At 36.6% G+C, this 19,538-nt stretch overlaps 3 protein-coding genes across 5 annotated transcripts in view; 2 read left to right on the top strand and 1 right to left on the bottom strand.

Moving 5' to 3' along the window:
• The first annotated feature begins 273 nt into the window (after positions 1-273).
• On the top strand, positions 274-3,865 carry LOC125072477 (protein cereblon-like). The gene is made up of 9 exons (XM_047683131.1): positions 274-409; positions 571-707; positions 1,394-1,593; positions 1,944-2,123; positions 2,212-2,441; positions 2,509-2,648; positions 2,719-2,821; positions 2,901-3,045; positions 3,124-3,865. The coding sequence occupies exons 1-9, from the start codon at positions 397-399 to the stop codon at positions 3,332-3,334; spliced, it is 1,359 nt and encodes a 452-aa protein (XP_047539087.1). The 5' UTR covers positions 274-396; the 3' UTR covers positions 3,335-3,865.
• A 589-nt stretch (positions 3,866-4,454) lies between these two features.
• Positions 4,455-6,591, bottom strand: LOC125072345 (vacuolar protein sorting-associated protein 26C). 3 transcript variants are annotated; one of them, XM_047682954.1, is made up of 7 exons: positions 6,210-6,591; positions 5,968-6,111; positions 5,646-5,888; positions 5,302-5,490; positions 5,097-5,193; positions 4,896-5,007; positions 4,455-4,600 (listed from the first exon to the last, which is right to left on the bottom strand). In XM_047682954.1, the coding sequence occupies exons 1-7, from the start codon at positions 6,264-6,266 to the stop codon at positions 4,594-4,596; spliced, it is 849 nt and encodes a 282-aa protein (XP_047538910.1). In that variant the 5' UTR covers positions 6,267-6,591; the 3' UTR covers positions 4,455-4,593. The 3 variants fall into 3 exon arrangements, with proteins under 3 accessions (XP_047538910.1, XP_047538908.1, XP_047538909.1); XM_047682952.1 differs by having other exon boundaries at positions 4,896-5,021; XM_047682953.1 differs by having other exon boundaries at positions 4,896-5,021; positions 5,302-5,463; positions 6,210-6,590.
• Positions 6,592-7,175: 584 nt separating this feature from the next.
• Positions 7,176-19,538, top strand: part of LOC125072474 (kinesin-like protein Klp68D) — a 31,450-nt gene continuing 19,087 nt past the window's right edge. Inside the window, exons 1-4 of the mRNA XM_047683128.1 lie at positions 7,176-7,538; positions 11,399-11,488; positions 12,998-13,123; positions 17,124-17,396. Of these exons, the coding sequence (XP_047539084.1) occupies positions 7,434-7,538; positions 11,399-11,488; positions 12,998-13,123; positions 17,124-17,396 (594 nt within the window). The 5' untranslated portion in view covers positions 7,176-7,433. The remainder of the gene's footprint in view (positions 7,539-11,398; positions 11,489-12,997; positions 13,124-17,123; positions 17,397-19,538) is intronic.

Genomic DNA, 19,538 nt, shown 5'->3' on the forward strand with positions numbered 1-19,538 from the left:
ATAATTATAAAAATTAGGTAAGAACATTAAAATCTTGATTATAGTGATATAAATATTTTATCAATGCCTGCTATACATACTTAAATTTACCTTTAAATTTAAGCATACAAAATATTATTATTTGCAATGATTAATTTTGTAATACAAGTTATTTCCTACTTATTGTTTGTTAATACATAAGTATATTTTTCGTTTTTATTTATATTTCCATCTCTAATCTTTATCAAGAATTCTCGCGATTTGTGACTTCGCTCATTTTCTACTGATGCCAATGTCAAACTATTATGTCAAGTTTTGTTAATATTTACTATATTATTATATTTCTTTAAATCAGGTTTGCCTACTGTACAAAAATTCTTAAAAATTTCACTTCTCAGGGAACTCTTAAGACGTGTAATGGAAGATAATGGTGAGAATAATAAATTATTGGGCAGACGATTTGATCTATTTACCTACGCAGTGCATGTTTTGAAAATAAATACTTACTAGGAAAACAATATTATATTTAAAACAGCAATTACTTTTTTCCAAGTATTTATTTATCAACATTAAATAAAGTTTCCTATTTAGTGTCGAGCGATCGAGAGGAAGGGTCTAATGAAAGAGGTAGTGGGTCCGAAAGAAGGGGTGGAGGTAGCTCCGAAAATGATGAAGAATCAGATGAAGAGGAACAACAGTTTGATATTGCCCTCGCCGCCTCACATTCAGTATGTATCAGTTATGTTAAAGTCAGTCCAAAACAATTTTAAAATAGTAATAAAGATGTAAACTCAACTATATATCTTGTTAACCAACTATTATATTAAACTCAAAGTTCACTTGATGTTGTAACAAAGCTAATAATGAAGCTTCTTAATATACTCTATTGCATAGAATTAGATTATACAAATTTTTAAACAATTATTTACATTAAGGCCATAATTATATATTATATATAAATAAATAAATTTTAGTAACTGATGAAAAATTTTTACAAGATAAAACTAACAGAACTACATCACACCAAGCATACATGATTAGATTAAAATTAAGAATAAGTATATTTTGGGAAATTTGTGTATGTTTATTTACATGTAAAGTTTTGATACCATCACACTTTTTCGTTATTAGTCAAACAAATTTGCTCAAGAAGTATATGAAAACCAGACCAGAGGTAGACCAATGAGGTGTCATTTACCAATGACTGCCCTTGAAGAAATTATCCTAAAAGCTATTCTTGATGAGAGGGTGTCGTACAAGGTCCTCTCGGTAGATACTACGGTGTAGAAAAAAAAAAAATATTTCTTAGTATCCATGCATGGATGAATTCATCGAGACCCATTAACTCATCCATCTTCTTTACATTAGAATAGACTTAGATTAGTAATAATTGACCATAACTGTAAACCATCAGTACATGGGCAATGGGCTCGTCCAAGTGAGTGGGCGCTCAGTGCTGGAGGCCGGCTGGACGGGGCGCGTGCCCGTGATCGCGCACCACGGCGCCGTGTTCCCGGGCGAGACCGTGCCCATGCTGCTCACCAACGAGCGCGACGCGGCCGTCATCAGTCGGGCCATTCAACACGACAAGTTGTTCGGTCTACTGTGTCCAGAGTGAGCAATTGTTTTTAAGAAACTTAATGTAAGGAACTTTAATATAAGTAAGGTATGATCGATTAAATAAGTAATTTGAAATTAATAAGTGAAACAGCAATTAAAAGATTTTCACCAGACTCAAAAATGGCAGCATCTAGCTCCTCGGAAAATGAAGTATTTCGATTTTCTCTCAGAAAACACCTATCATATTCCAATTAAAAATTGACCTTTTTTCAAAAAATGATACACAGCTTGGTGCCTTCGCATCCTTTGATTACTCGTGACTTTGTATAATTTTTAATCAACATTTACTGTAGTCATCGAAATATGTCATAAATTCTGATTCTAAATTTTCATTTCATCCATAGCGAGAGTGGCACGCTGGTGTCCGGCTACGGCGTGCTTTGCGAGGTGTTCGAGGCGGATGCGGGGGTGGGAGAGGGGGAGGGGGAGGGGCCGCGCTCGCTGTCGTTCAAAGCGCGCGCCACGCATCGCTTCCGCTGCGTGCACGTACCCAAGCAGTCGGTTCCGATACACGCGTTTAGCAGGTGAGGACTCGACTCCACCACGAAGGTGGCGTGGATTCGAAGGCAACACTCGAATAGACACTAAGTCGGTCTCGCACGGCGCACGCAGGATGCGCACGGTGGAGGTGCGCGTGCTGCCCGAGGTGCGGCTGGGCGACCCGCTGCGGCCGGCGCGCCTGGCCAGCCTGGACGCGCTGCGCCGCGCGCGCACGCCGCTCGACGCGCGCCTGCGCAGCATGGACGCGGCCGTCACGCCCTGGCCGCTCTTCGTGTACGACATCTTCGACTACCGCCGCATGCGCCAGATCATCAAAGACTACTTTCGCACCATGTCGCTAGGTAGGCGCCGGCCGGCCGCAGCGAGTCGCATCCGAGAGCTCGTAAGCGATCCCCCGCCTGTCCGCAGAGAACCTGCCCGAGGAGGCCGTGTCGCTGTCGTTCTGGACGGCGTCCAACCTGGCGCTTTCGGCGCGCGACCGCCTGGCGCTGTTCGCGGTGGACGACGCGCTGCTGCGCCTGCACATGGAAGTGCGGCTCATCGCGCGGGTGAGTTCGGCGCCGACGCCGCGAGAGGCGCGGCTTGCGCGATATACAACGATGTCCTTCTTCTTTTCAGAAAAGTGTGCTGTGCTGTTCCTCGTGTGCGGTCGAGATCGCCCGACGGGAGCACATATTCGCCATGTCCAGCGAGGGCGTGCACTCTAATTACACCAACCTAGGTACGGTGGTTAATATCGAACTAGCTTCGTGAGAGCGTCGTCGCATGCAGTCGATTAGTACAGAGCCCGTGGCCCGCAGGCGGCTACATGCACGACATAGTGACGGTGTCGCGCGCCTCCAACACGGAGCTGAGCGGGGCGCCGTCGGCGGAGTTCTCGTGGTTCCCCGGCTACGCCTGGACCATCGCGCTGTGCGCCGCGTGCCTGGCGCACGTCGGCTGGAGGTAGGCGGCGCGGCTAGGACCCGACCGATCGAATCGCTGACGAGTTCCGGCCACTACAATCGCGTGCGTATGCGGCAGGTTCGACGCGCAGCGGCGCGGCCTGCGGCCGCAGCAGTTCTTCGGGCTGTGCCGCAACTACGTGCAGCCGCGCTGCGACGGCGCGGGCGCGGGCGCGGGCGCGGGCGGGGGCGCGGCGCCGGCGCGCTCGCTGTCGGCCGAGCTGCGCGCCGCGCGCCGCGCGCTGTCGGCGCTCGTGTACGCGCCGCGCGACGACGCCGACCCGCAGTGAGTCGCGGGCGCTCGACGGGTTTGCGTTAGTTCGTGATCGGCGATATTTTCTCTAGTCGAGATTTTAATTCGATTTCAAATTTACCCATTGGATCAGATCGCTCGTTTCAAAAAAACGTTTTTTTTCAACTTTTATATGTATTTATATAAATCGTACAAGGTGCAGAGTGTCATGCGATGACTCATATCGCATAAAATGTCTTGGACGTTAGTGGATAATAAGAAATACAAATTGTCTACTAAAATATTTGCTTAGTAGAGTTAATCAGAGGTGTACAGTGTGACGTAAAATATTAATGTTTTTATAATTTTAGGAACGTTTTCTAATTGTTTATTACACGAGAAGCTCGAAGAGTGGAGGGTAATTGAAGTATTACTGAGCAATCGTAGGGGTCTCTCTCGACTCGACTCTACGGAGGAAACGAAGGGAACCGTTTTAAATCAATGAATTTGTTATAAAAAGTTGGATAGAGACTACAGAACCAGACGAAATATATTGAAGAATATTTAATAACAATGTAGAAAAAATAAATTCCTAACCAATATACTGTACTTTTATTGACTGTTTTACCCAAATTAATGTTGTCTTAGATTTTCGCGATTATTACACATTGAAATAAAACTAGTTTTTAACGGATTTAATCGCGTATATTAATTATTTTAACATCCCGACGTTTCGAGCACTTTGCAGTGTTCGTGGTCACGGGCAGACTAAGGTGACATTTGTCTGTTCGAATTAAAAAGAAATATTATTTACAACTACCTTTAGGTAGGTAGGTATAGGATTTGGGATTTTAAAAATTTAATCCCAAATCCAACAGACTGCAAGACCTAAAGATACAGTTAGTGCCTTCTGCGTGCAACCGGAACGCTACTCAAGATACCAATTAAGAAATCGTTGGCGGTAGTTGTAAATAAAATTTCTTTTTAATTCGAACAGACAAATGTCACCTTAGTCTGCCCGTGACCACGAACACTGCAAAGTGCTCGAAACGTCGGGATGTTAAAATAATTAATATACGCGATTAAATCCGTTAAAAACTAGTTTTACCCAAATTGCAAATAAAATGTTAAGTTCAAAACCATTTTTTACATAATTATATATCAATGAAAACACGTGATTATAAATAAATATTTATTGATCATTAACATATTATGTTCACTGATAATCATATTATATACTATTTACTTCTTAACAATAATATAGGAAAGTTTTCTGTCACTAAATAGTCGTCCTCGAAAATGACTGCAATATTGAGTTCAAACTCTGGAAAGAAGAAACACAACGCATTTTATGCATAAATATGTATTTGTCCCAATGATATGTATGACTATAAATTATTGAGTAGTCGGTCGATGACTGCATACTGTACGTTATCGTCTATAACTTGGTGGTCGGTAGGGCTCCGTGCGAGTCTGTCCGGGTGGGCACCACCCACTCGTCACATATTCAACTACGAAACGAAACTTAATATCTTTGTGTTCCGGCTTCAGGGGTGAGCGAGCCAGTGCAAAATTTTCTATTTTAAATCAAGGCAAGCCATAATAGCCTTCATCATTACCGATCTTGAAGTAGGGCGTGGCGGTGGTGGGGCACGTGAAGAGGCGCGGCAGCACGAGGTGCAGCGGCACGGCGCGCGCGCGCCGCACGTCGCCCTCGCACACCTGGATGTTCTGCACCTCCGTGGCTTAAACGGAACTCGTTTGTGAACAGGTCTCATTTTAACGTCATCTCGGAGTATGAAATATGAGGGGGACGTTACCATCTTTCGAATATCCTTCGGCGCTGCCGCACGTCTCCACGCGGACCAGCTGCAATTCTATCGATTTTATAGGAACCGAACACTCGTCTACTCGGATCTGTGACAATATTGCAAATGAGTATTAATATGTAATAAATTTCTGCCTTAGCCCACAGTATGATCACAAAATGTAAAATAGCCTTAGTTCAACTGGAACGACTCATGCCTTGCCAGTGATGGGTCTATCGAGTGCGCACACTGTGGAGTCTATCTCTGCGTAGAGCTGGAAGTGTGGCACCGTCCCGCGCGCAGCACCAGCACCACCGCCCGCACGGAGTGTAGCTGGCGAAACCTCGCAGCGCACTGGCTTACTCGGTGGACGCTCTTGCTTCAATAAGAGATCACTCACTATCAGCTAATAATTTATGATCAGTTTGCTAAGGCAAAAATTGCTGCTTTGAAATGTAAATAATCGAGCATTTGTATAGGATGTGAATTAATAAATACAAAAATTAAGACATTGGGTATCATTTAATTAGGACATTTATTAACAGAATTACTTTTACTTACTTGTTTGTATTGCACAAAAAACTGACAACTAGCATTTAGTGGTTTATTGAGGAATGACCGCTTCATACTACACTTGAGAGTGTACATTACATTTACAAAAACTCCATGATAAGTCTCTAGTAGTCCAAGACTCATCGAGCTTTGCCGACCCACAAGAGGCATTTCAAATGGAATTTCAGTTACTCCAATAGGCATTTTGCCAGCTGCAGCGAGCTCTATTGATGTGTTTACTAAATTAATTGGCTGAAAAAAAATCGGCTTATTATTAAAGCATATAAGTAATGTACCTATAATGGAATTTATTTATCAAAGTGCTTTATACCCTGATGTTATTAGAAAATGCATCAAAGATTCCTGCATTTTTGGAGCTAATTTGTAGATTGACTGAGCCTTCCATTGTAAGTGTTAGACCCTCATGTCTTAAGTCAGCTGCTGTGTCCACAATCACAACCCCAGCAATTATTTCCTTCACACAAGATTTAAAATATTTAGATACTTCATAACTTTCATACACAATATATTTAATTATAGAACGATCAAGAAAAGTATATCAAAAGAACTTACACCTTCATGATAAATTTTATTTACTCTTTTAAGACTGATAGTCAGACTGGCCGTCATTTTAAGGCCTAATTAACATTCAATTTGCACTTTTCTTATAGAATACTATAAGGGAAGAAATAAAATTTAAAAAATAATCTGACTAATCTTGCAAATTTCCATTATCTAATAATAATAAAAAAGATTGTTTAATTTCTATAAAAAAATATTTTGTTTCGCTTCGCTATGGTATTGCTTTTCTGTTGGCTTTTTTGTATTATTTAATTATGTTGCCTTTATAACAATAATATTGAGACTAGTGAATCAACATGTAAACTATAATAAGATAAGATAAATACAATAAAACGTCAGTTCAAGTTTCTTAGTTCTTACTCATTATTGTTTCTGATGGCAGAAACGTCAATGTCGGTGTCAAGTAGGTAGACAATATATAAAATTTTACCAATTTTATATATTGTCTACCTTACGTTAATTACTTGTAGAGTTTTAAGTACAATTACATTTTTATTTAACTGAGTACAAATGCAGATGTTTAAAAACTTTGATATTATTATATTATAATTTATTTAGCCGCACAATTTTAAATAATTATTCATAAATAATAACAATAACGCTTACATTGATTATTAAATCATGTTAATTAAATTATAACACGTACATTGCTTAATATTTATTTGACATCATTAATTCAAAATTTACATTATGCGTTACTATATTCAAATATAAGTTTTAGTTTTAATATTTATGAATCTAGTTTCAAATTAAAATATTTTTTGCGAAAAACATACATTAAAAATAAAAAAAACATCAAATTTAAATAGTTTTAGGCTCATTTAATCTGTTTTAACTGTAAGTTCTAATTGTTATTACCGTTCAGCCTTAATAAAAACATTTTTGGTACAAGTATTCGAACAGATGTTATGTTAAACATCTGAGAAAAATTCATAAAATGTCAGTTGTTTAGTAAAATCCGCTTGTGGCGGGTGTATGTGATTTACGCGTGATTAAATTTTTTACGATTTTTATTTATTTTGTAACAACTATAAATATTTGAATCGTGCAAAACTAAATTTTCGAGTCTCTTTTATTTCTCCAAGTGTGTGTCAGTGACGTAAATTAAATGTTATCGATTTAAGCAGGTGTTGCCGACAATAGGTTCACCCCGAATGGATCGATATCGGTGACTTCGAGCTTTTATTATTTGCGTCATCGTAGGGGTGCTAGAAGATGGAGAAATCAGCACGACCACGGACGGCTCTTAACGAGTGTGTTAAGGTGGTAGTGCGATGTAGACCGCTCTCAGAAAAAGAGAAAAATGAGGGTCACGAGGAGGTGAGTCTTGGTTGCTTTGTTGATATCGGGTGCCAGGGCTGCGCAGACGTGGTGCGTCAATTGCGAATGATGGTTTGGAGTTATATGCTTAAATATTTGGTTAATTCGGAATTTTAATTGGTTTTAAATTCCGCGCAAAACGAACTCAATAGTAAATCTTCACTAAATTGGGCACAACTTTGCCTTTGGACAAGATTATTAGGACGTGATTCACGTAAGTGGGAAGTATAGTTCAATAGCTTAAACAAATTCGTTTTCGTTACATAGTAATATCAATATTTTTATTAATTCACAAATTTTTATGTATTGCGAAAATACTGTATCTTTATTATTTTAGTTAGCTCGACTATTCAGTGTTATTGATGCACTAACAATGTTTACAAAATAATTTGGATTGTGGCGAATTATTTTCATTGTGGTATTTATTAAAAAATATTTTAGAATACTACTATCTACTGTTGTTTTATTCTACAATGCATCTTTAACAAATATTACATGTAAATAATATACGACAATGCGAGATAGGATCATTAATTAATCACTAAATAAATTGTATTTTAATCTGAATCAAGCAAACTTAATCTTATAGTACACAAGATGCTATAAGAAGACATACATATATGAATATACACAGTTGACTAGTTTCGTTTTTTCACTCAAGCCCTACAGTTTCCTGTAACAGACATGTCTAGAATATCTAATCAAGTATAAGATCAATACTAGCAATGTTAATATAGTTAATGATGTAATTAACTAATATGCAAAAATATATACCTGTATTTGTATATAAATATATACAAATATAAATATCTGCTTTTCAATATATCGTCCATGAAAATACGTCTATATAGAAAAAGTTATCTATAAGTTCAATTAAAAATTAAAAATAAATCACGACTTATTCGTCTAGACATAAAAACTAATAACAAATGATTTCTTCTTAGTCGCAGGAATATTTGTTTGCGAAATATATCAACAATGGGGCCAATATACACGTACCCTCATTTTACTAAAAAATAAAAAAACAATAAACGAACTTGATATTTTGATTGAATGGGCTACGTGTCAAAGCCACGGTCAGTTGCGTTCATTATTGTTCAGGGACATAGATCTGTCGAGCTGAGAGCGACCGCAGCTCGCGCGAGCGGCTCACATTCTCAAAATAAATGAGCGGACGGCACGCGCAATGGATCTTGACCCGCCGTAAGTAGGTGAGCGGTATTGTCCATACGTGGCTGCCCCATATTTGGCGTAGATCATCTGGACGCACGACTGGCCTCCGAGCGGCTATAACACACAGCTAGGCACTAGTTTCGGTAAACTATTTATTAGAAATGTTCTATGCCAAATGGCAAATCCGCCGAAAACCATCTGGTGCAATGAAATCACGTTGAGGTTGATCATGCATTCTCTTGTTCGTAGCTTTACGTAATATTTCGGAGTTGTTGTCTTAAAATACACAAAATGCGTATTTTTTAAGTGTAAGTCAGTTAAAAGTTTACTTTTAGGGAACAATAGGGTACGATATTATGCAGTTAGTAATTCAATACGCCTCTCCGTTACTTACAACTTTAATACTTTACATGTTAATTTACTCTGTACGTGCACAAAAATAGTGCACTGAAACACCAATCAAACCAAAGCACAGTTTTGAGTAGACGACATCGACAGTTGGACCGAGTGCGCGGTTCCGTCTCAACTACAACCTTGTAGAATCTTATCTGTTTTTGCGTGAAACTTGCTCGGAGGCTGCTTCGGTATCTCGCAATGCAGCATTACATTACATGTGTTTCGCAATCGGGAACTTCTCCGACCTTCGAAATGACTCGATGCGACAGCTTCATTAGCCTATTGTTTCCCTTGTATTGAGATTGACCGATATTACAGATGTCCAAATAAGGTTTATTGTGTTAATTCTATTTTGAATTGTACATTACTTATTGAGAATGTGTAGTGTCAGATGCCGAAGGAAGGAAGGTTCAACAAAGTTAATGTATACATTTTTACGTTCAAAATTGTTGTCGTATACGATCCAATTAGTACCTGTGTCATTCGGTTCGAACGAGCAGCCGTACAAAAAATACAGTAGGCACCAAATGATCAAATGAGACTTGCCACTTATTTGCCTGAAAACCGGGGTGAATGACCCTCCAATCAGCTTAACCTGCTCTCATTGTAATACGTATGAGGGGGCGATCTTGTACTGCGTCTATCGCAGGAAATGATTCAGAAGTCGATGATATACACATACAGTTGCTGTTTTTATAAATCAATCAACAAATCTATTCAAACATTTCTTTGCAATGTAAACATGTCTGGTTACATCATCATACACAGCGACCACTTTAGTTTTGATAATACCTAAGTAGTGAATAAATGAACTGATAAAATGCGTTAATGATGTATCTGATATACGCACAAAGGAGTGAGTAATGCATTTTTATTTTTATCTCGCGATTGTGATGCTGAAGTGTTAAAAGAGAGGCTTGAAGATATACGTCTGAGATGAAATCATACGGCTCACTCACTCATCAATAACAATCTTGAAATATGACACATTATGCATCAAATAAAATTATTATCTGTTTTCCATTATAAGTATGTCCAATGAAATTTCGTCCGCGCTGAGTTTAGATAACCGTGTTTTCATTTTGAGAAATCCTTATTATCATGAAACAGTATCATTGGGAGGGTTCGAATGGTTTCAGTGCTGTGTGTGAAGAAGGAAATATTAAAGAAAATTGGACCTAGGTATTTATAATTATTAACTAAGAGGTCTATTTGCGCAATATATAACCTAGGAGCTAAATAATCTTTACGGTATAAATTAAAAAAAATCAAAATATATTCTGTAATGTTATGTATGTACGGAAAAATATTAATGATTTTATGAGAAAATGTGATCTCATAGCATTGGTACAAGGAACAAACACAAACTTGTTACTCCTGTTACTCGTCTGCATAGAGTCAGTAACTCTTTTGTGAGGCAATGTATACGGTTCTACAATAATATCCCAGAAAGCGTTCAAAATGCCTCTGTTGCCAAATTAAAAAAAAATGTTTAGGAACGCTTGTGTGCGAATGGCCATTATACAATTAATGAATTTATGATAAATACCACACCTTGGGAATGAAACGATCGCCTCCTGGCAATTTCTGTTCATATTCAATTGTGTAAATAATAAAATTGACAAAACAAAAGACCCGCTGAGTTTCTTTCGCCGGTTCTTCTCGGGTCGGGTTATTGCTTTTCCGAACCGGTGGTAGGGATTCATTTGACTATCAATGAGTAAGTGTAATGCTTCTGAATAAAAGAATTTGAGTTTGAGTTTGAATTAATCAATATTATCCTGAATGTATTTAATAGCGGCTGTTGTAAGTAGATGATCGTAATAGACCTTTACTGGTGAAAATCATTCCACTCAATAAACATTCGCATCTTTATTTTGGTTATGTAACAAGAATATATTTATTTCGACGGTGGATGACTCACTGACATTGTTTATGTATAATTATGGTTCGTTTTGCAAAGTTTTTGGCGTCATGTGTCCGGAGAATTCCCTCTGTTGCTTTAAATTTTAACTATGATAAGAATAATTTTGTAAAGTTGAATAATTCATACAAACAGCGATATCTGCCTGGTCAATACATAAAAATCTCCGTCTGCCGTTTAAAACCAATGAAGTTCTTGTCATGGCGTGAAATGATCAATATGTAACTGTTTGCTTACAAAGTGAAATACTGTTCTGACATTTATTTCATAGTATCTTTACCCCTCAATCATAGTGAAAGGATATCTGCTCAAATTGTCAGGCAAACATACAAGGATAACCTACTTTTTATAATAATGATATCTCTAGGTGAGGAAGGTCCGGCCGGAACAGAAGTGGTACGAGCGTCTGTCGACGAAGCCAACACCGGACAGTAAAACTTTTAATAGTCCAGTGCAGGTGTGACGAAGTTCATGTATACACTAACCCCAGGGTCTGGGGGTGATGTCGGGGTAGACTTAGACTGGCGACATTGGAGTGTTCACAGCTTGGTGGAATAAAATTAAAGCGCAGACCTTTTTGGTGGTGGATCTAATTTGTAGGAAAAAAAAATTTAATTATAAAATATTTTTGTACATAAAATTAATTAACAATAATGTAAGCTATAGATAAATATTAACACAATTAATTTGTTATTCTAAATAAAATAATTCAGCTTTCCAAAACAATGCAACTTTATATTGCTATAAGTAAAACATTACTTTTTAAGTAAATAACTAATTAAAATAGCAAGCACTTGCTTAATCGCCGCTTATTCATGGTTGACGGAAAATATCGATCATGCGACAAATCGATTATTGCGATTCACATTACACGCACAGCGGGAAACGCACTGGTCAGTGGTCTATAATGGATATAATACAAACGAACGATCGTTATGTGTTTTAATTATCATAATCTCAGTCGAGGCAGCGGTGCCAGTAATGTAACTACTAGGAAGTATACATTGAGGAGAATGCAACCTAGTAGCATTACTATCTTGTAATAAAAAATAGCGTCTATTATGTTTTTTGTATCTACGTATGACTAACCTGAACTAATATGTTAAGAAAAATAATTATTAACATTTTTGTAGCTACGCACATTAATAGGGCCGATGAGCCTATTGTTGGGGAATAGCTTTCATAAATAATTTCGGCTGCCGTAACTAAGTGAGCGCGCAGTTTTAGCGTGTTGATGCACTTTCAAAACCTTTAGATTTATCGAAATGTATTCCTTGGGTTGAGGTCAAAGCAATATTTAAATGACAAGAGTAATGTTTTGATTGTAAAACTTCATTCTTTAACTTAGTATTGTTATGGTTCGGAATAAGGTAAACTAAAGGCAGGTGTGTTGAAGTCTCTATCAAGTTAACGACGTGTACGGCGGAGCACGACTTGCGATAAGCGAAACGTGCTTGATTTACGTACGTTTCTTCTACTTTAAATATTATAATGCCGTCTACCTAAAACCAAGTAGGTTTTAGGTAGACGGGCATGTGAGTAACTGGGTGGTAAGTGTAGCATGCAGTTACACTACTTAAGTCATGCTTCAATCCGGAAAACGATAATACTAATAGATAGCCCTAACACCAAGAATCTTCAACACAAATGCTGATTTTACTTTATGATGATTTAATTTCCTTTTTATTCCAAAAAGGTGAAAATATGTTGTTTATATCTTAATGTTTCCTTTGAAAGTTAATTCAAAACATATGGCTGAATGAAACGGCAATTTTATGATTTTTTTATAAGAAATAATTTCTAATAATGTCTTTTATCGGTTTGGTTCAACATCTGAACTACAATACGATCGCCGTAAGGATTAAAGTTTTAGCTTGATTTCAATTTTAATACGTAATATGAAGATGGTTTATCATCTTAGAAAATGTTACGAACAACATATACTTATAAGTTCAAATGGTCCCAGGTGGTGAAGGTGTGGGCGGAGCGCGGAGCGGTGCAGGTGTACAACCCAAAGGGCCAGGACAAGTTGTTCACATACGACGCCGCCTACGACTGCACAGCAGACACGCAGACCATTTACGATGAAATGGTAAGTAGAACAACATCATAAAATGTTACTCTATTGTAAAGTGCTCGTTGGAAATAACAATACTTGTGTAAATATTGTTGAGCAGAAAAAACAATAACTAATCTATTATGAAGTGTATCAATGCAAGACTCAGAAGGCGATAGAGTTGGCAGAGATCCTCATCTGAATATTAGTCATACCTTATCCGTCCACGACAAATAAAGATTATTATCAATCACGTTACCCGATATCTTCGCTAATTGTAAATTGTAAAAATATATTTATACTAATAATTTTATTAATTAGCGTTCTAAGAAAGTGGTACAATAAAAATTAAAAAAAAAACCACCCTCGAACAACACCACTGAGGAACCGACACCTAAGCGCACCTTCTTTCAGTTTTATTATTAAAGAGAAAATACTAATCCGTATGATATCCTAATATATCTCGATAACGGCACGATATGCCTTTTAATGTTACAATTTTTGCTGGATGAAGCTTCTGACATTTAATCGCTTAGTTTGAATAATCTGTTTTCCCCATTGTTTTCTACGTGTAATGACGTCACATGCGGGTGAAAAGTGTAAAATTAATATAAGAGCTGAGTATTTTACACAATGTGAATTGCTATGTTCGACTAATAATATTCTAACATTATGAAGCACACAATATTTAATTAGCGACAGGACGCTCATTAAATAAGTAAATGTTCAATGCTAATTGTACAAAAGGCTAGGCTAGGCTACAAAAGGCTAATTATTAGCAGTACTAAAAAGCATAAAAGGGTCCCACTATAATTCTACTGAGCTCTTCTCAGGTCTGAAGTATTTATTTCTGATGAACCGTTCGGTACTGTTAATATAAACAAAATTTACCGTTTCGATTCTTTTGATTCGCACTTACCTGTAATCAATTTTCCGGACTATTAACCGATAGCTTAAAGATTTAAAAATATATTAAAATTAAAAAACCTACGTCACACCGAAAGACTGGCTACTTATGAGTTTTTTGTTTGTTGCATTACTACGTCGGTATCAAATGCTTAGCCCACATAGTAGAAACATTTAATTAAAACAAATAACTCCAAATAAATGTTAACCGTCGAAGATCAATGTCAATAGATGCAATATAATAAATAACATCCAAGGATGTTTTAAAAAATATATTTAGTAGTTCGAATTTAGTTCCTTTAAATAAATAAGTCTTTAAAATTCAATATTATATAAATTAATGCAAATTTCTTGCACACCACAAAAAACTTAGCGGTTAATTTACATACAAAGTTAATATTTGATCAGAATAAACTTCCTTTACTCAAGTAAGCTCTTATATGTAAGCACCTTTAAATCGTCATTTACTAGATTCCCGAATGTACATTCCGGCGAAAAACCCCACAAGTGACTTGGTAGTTATTCTTTTGCACCAATAAAATAGCATCATTATGTCTTTAATCGAGACAAATTTCTCTAAAATAGAAAAATTATATTAATAAAACGAAAAAGCAAGTTTAATTGGCGTGATCTGTTCGGTCCGCGATTCTATTTTAGATAACATTATGTGTTCACGTGCGCGACATTCGTTTTCAAGTAATATTTGGCGCGCCGCCGCACTATATTATCTCCCATTCTCCGGCGAGTTCCTCGCAGCTATTTCACCTGAAAAGTTTTATTCGAGGCATCTGAGTTCCGCAGTTTTAAATGTAAAATGAACTAAGTACCTACTATAACGTTCATATTATCGACATGCACGCGAGGTCACACATGTTTTATTAATAATTAATATTGTTACTTTATTTTTGTGGAAAGGTCAGTCGTTAGTGTTATAACAATTATGACGTCAGTTGAGATGATTTGTCTGAAATTATTTATTTAACTAATCTCATCAATATTATATACGTATATTATTAACTGAATAAAACGTATCAACATTTCCTCGATATCTAAAATATGTATAGTCGTGAGATTCTCTGTATACCTCTGCTCTGCTCATCAGTGATCTTATTTAGAAGCAACGTATTTGTTATGAGTGTAACACTTATTTTTAAATTTTCGCAAAAAGAACTAGATGGCTGTAATTTTGTGTGATAATGACGCAGCGTCAACGCGTTACTTGCGTCCTACGCGATTTAACATAAAAAACATGTCTGCCTTAACATTCAATAGCGAGCATTGACAATGTCGAAGGCTTTTAGTTTTTCATACTTCTGAATCACGAGGGTGGGCGAAGGCTTTAAGAATAAAGCCATATGCAATCTCCTTCAAAACGGAATAACAATAAATACTTAGTCATTACTGACTGAATGTATCTGTAGCTGCGGAATAACCGCCGTTGTATTGTCTATACATTTCTGTTTCGTACACACGATGATTTCATTCACTAAATACCAATTCAGTTTGTCAAATCGTTTGAAGCAGATGGTTACGTCTGCGCTCTTTAGGTGCTTTATTTATAAAATAATAATAATAAATAAAGCCAAAGCACGATAAATAATCTATTTGGATGTAATGTATGTTATACTTGTATGTAATAGTTATTTATACAAATATAGGTACATATTAGAAAAAGTTTAGAAGTAGGAAATAATGTTTATAGACATAAAACTAAATTTATTACTTTTTAATGGAGCATCACCATAAAGTTAAAAAGGTCAGACAGTCACAGCTCTACATTAAGAATGATTGATCACATCTCTATCAAGCCCTTATAGAGAATGCTTCAACATTTCTATTGAAAAGTAAACTAATTTGTATTATGAGTAATAGAACTATTTTTGACGTGTTATTCGAGTACGTGCAATTTCAATTGAAATAAGTCAGCACATGCTGCAAATGAATCATAGCGGCTTATTACAGTTTCAGGATAATCGTGGTACACTTTACTCTACTATTGGAAACCTACGCTTTTGTTTCGCTAACATTGTACCGGCAGGTACATACTCGTATCTAATGACTCGTGTCCGAACGACTGCAGTGCATGTTTATACTAATAAGTAAACATAAGGAAAAATATGTTTATTCCATAAAATTACCTTTTGTTTTAAAGCGTTTCATTGTTGCGAGTTACGCATTGCGCCTGCGCCGCTACAAGCAGATTCGAGTCGTGCACGCCTCGTATATTTGATACTAGTCAAGGCTACCGAAATACGCCAACAGCAGTTTATACTTACGTCAGTTTACACAATCACCCAAATTCATACTGTTCCAACAAAACCTCACTACGCTTCAGTTCACTTGATCTAGATTTATATTTAAAATCCAAACTGTTGTTGAAGGTTAAAAAATCGCAATGGAATCAGAGATCGGTCCGTTAAAACAGAGAAACCGCACTCTCAATTATATTAAAATGACGAACGTTAAAACCTTAAAATTTTACTACGGCGTTAAGTTTCGGTTATATTTTTTTAAATGCACATTTACTTACAGCTTTACTTAAATCACTTGTTATTATTAACTTAAGACTAGAAATAATTCGACTTTCAGGAGTCTATGACCTACTTAGCATCAATGATACTTACACTCCACTCGTGATTTATTTGAAACTGACACCATACAATTTGATCGACGATTATTTTAATGACGTCTATAATTTTTTTCGTGAGTCTTGCTCCGCTTTTATCTCATCAGAATAGACGTTGTGAAATGTTTAGTTTTCAATACAATTTGAGGTTTATTTATGAAATGATTTAGGAAAAAACACACTTGGTGTTTTCGATTAGTGCGCACGGTCGAATATATTTGTTGAATTTAAAAATAAAAATCTTTAGTCCCTAAAATTTAAAGCGAATTAATAAATTTGAATAGACTGATAAGCTGCGCAATGCATTTGCTAAGAAATGAACGTGTTGAATACTCTAGTATCAACTATAATATTTATTCAGACAGCTGAGACCAGTCGTCGGCCTGAACGTTAAACATCGTACCGTACCTTTATTACAGTACACTCAGTATCAGGTTTAATTGTAATTTGAAAATGGAGATTGTGAATTGTAATCAATGTAAGCTAAACTATTTCTATGCTCAGGTGCGACCGTTGGTGGCGTCCGTCCTGGATGGGTTCAACGGGTGCGTGTTCGCTTACGGGCAGACGGGCACCGGCAAGACACACACGATGGAAGGAACGGCCGACCACGAGGGAATCATCCCACGAGCCTTCAGACACATCTGGGCGCACATCGAGAACAACGCCTCACCTGATATCACGCACCTTGTCTCCTGTTCCTACGTCGAGTTATATCTCGAGGATGTAAGAGATCTCTTAGCAAAAGACTGCAAGAAGCTTACTATCAGAGGGCAGGTTAGTAGTTACATCTAGATTAAGTGGATATTTTCACGCTACATGCACGTGACAAGTGTTTGTATCGTCATCGACTTGATATTTTTATTAAAACCATAAATAATATTTTATTGGTAGTATTAAAATGTATAATATATACATACAGATGACTTTTTTAAAGTGTGCTTCGATGTCAAAATACTAAACTATAAAGTATATTAATTATTAAACAAGTCTCAAAAAATAATCTGTGGTACACCTTATATGAAAGTATAAATTAATAATAATCATTTGATTTGATTTGAACATCGAGATGTCGAGAATATAAATTAAATATAAGCGCCACAGCTCCCCAGTTTGCCTTGCTTCAATTGTTTTCAAGAAATTATTATAATGTTTTCGTTTATTACGGCATGGAGCCGCGAATAGATAATAAACATTTAGAATTAGAAAACAGTGTTACAACACAGTGATTTCGTATTAATAAAGGTAGTTTTCATTTTTCAAGTAAGCGGGGTTCAAATAAGCGGGGTTCTAGGATAAAAGAATTTTCAAAAATATCTCAGTAAAAATGGTATTCTCTTTAATTCGAACATTGGAGATAATTTTCGACAGTCCCTATACTTTTGACTTGGCCTTTGCCTGTATATTGCTTGTCCCAACGTAAATATTATGGAACAGCAAGTAGAGCAAGACGGAAGTTCATGACTGAAGATCTAATTGCTTGTGATATCTGCGCTAAGTGGGACCGTAAACTTGACTAAATAAATACTAAATGCACAACACTATGTTGATAACTAGTTCCTAGTCACTGTCAACAGTCAACAGTCAACAGTGACGCAACGTGCCCTCCGCACGCCGAAGCGGGATTTATATTTGCGGAAACCTTACAGCGACTACAAGTACCTTGCGAAGTGTGACATAATATTTGCGTGAGGAAATTATTTGCAAATAGTTGACTTCTTGTCTTTCAAACATGTAATGTTTGATATTCATATTTTCAAGTGTAGTTGAGTAATTGTTTATTTTGAAATGAAACGAAGCGCATTTACGATTTCTTCTCTATTACGTTTGGTATTTTGCCAAGAAATAACGGTTTATTCAAAAATATAATCGTCGGAATTTCATCAAAATTCTTTTACTTTCGTTTTTTCGTTTTACATTAAATGGCTTAGGTCACCATTTTTGACTTTGTAAACACAATGTGCATTTTTTATTGAAATATATTTTTCTAAGTTTTCCCGACTCTGAAAACGGTAATAAAATTTTAGCGACTATCAATTATCAATACAGAATCTATTTCGAACCTCGAGGTCGCGTAGTTCTCAAAATTTTGCAATAAATATACTTTAATTATCATAATTTTTGTGGATATCGTTCACGGAAAACATTACTACTTAATGTGCGCACAATTATAATGATTTATTAATGTTATTAAACGAATGCATGAAATGTCGTCAATTATTCATTAGACGTGGCGCCTTATCGGACCACAACGCATCGATAACGAGCCGATATCGGTGATAATAATTTCAAGAGATACGTTATGCGTTCGCGGAGTTTCCTCGTGTATTCCGTTCAAATTCGCTAATTGGAATGCTCGAGTCTGGCCTCGATCCAAGACGAAACTCGATTGTGACTCAAATTTGGATACGAATTATGAATTAATTTACAAACAATGCGCTTCGATTCATTCATGAGCTAACTTAATTTATGACGAGTTAACGATAATATGAAACAAAACGTTGCGAGCTACAGCTTTCGATCACCTTCCGATAAGTTTCCGCACGCGAACGACATTGTACTTTATTTTTATCTCATTTGCTTTGCGTTCGACGTAAAACCGCATTAACCGACTAATGCCTTTCAATGAGGAGGATTACAGATACGTTTTATGATGAAAACTATTTCGAACGATTCCCGTCTCGTAAATATAAACTGTTTATTTTAAAAATAATGTTTACAAGATAAGTTCTAGACAAAAAAAAAAGTAATAAATCTATTTTTTGGTGAAGTCTCGTAAATTGATTAGTTTTCTTAAGAAACAAGAGACAGTCTAGGTATTGTTCGTTGTTGAGGTTGATTTTCATAGTTTGTAAATGCTTTGCTTTATTTATAGTTTGGTAATGTTTACAACTGTAGAAGTGATAATGACCTTCAACG

The sequence above is a fragment of the Vanessa atalanta genome, chromosome 21 (assembly GCF_905147765.1).
Source record: "Vanessa atalanta chromosome 21, ilVanAtal1.2, whole genome shotgun sequence".
NCBI classification, from domain to species: Eukaryota; Metazoa; Arthropoda; class Insecta; order Lepidoptera; family Nymphalidae; genus Vanessa; species Vanessa atalanta.

Bases quoted from the DNA above. Each gene is read 5' to 3' on its own strand.
- LOC125072477 (XM_047683131.1), top strand. The intron at 2,442-2,508 runs GTAGGCGCCGGC...GCCTGTCCGCAG, and splicing joins CTTTCGCACCATGTCGCTAG to AGAACCTGCCCGAGGAGGCC. The intron at 3,046-3,123 runs GTAGGCGGCGCG...CGTATGCGGCAG, and splicing joins CTGGCGCACGTCGGCTGGAG to GTTCGACGCGCAGCGGCGCG.
- LOC125072345 (XM_047682952.1), bottom strand. From the start codon at position 6,266: ATGACGGCCAGTCTGACTATCAGTCTTAAAAGAGTAAATAAAATTTAT. The intron at 5,491-5,645 runs GTAAGTAAAAGT...ATAAATTATTAG, and splicing joins TTTTTGTGCAATACAAACAA to CTGATAGTGAGTGATCTCTT. The intron at 5,194-5,301 runs GCATGAGTCGTT...ATATTGTCACAG, and splicing joins ATAGACCCATCACTGGCAAG to ATCCGAGTAGACGAGTGTTC.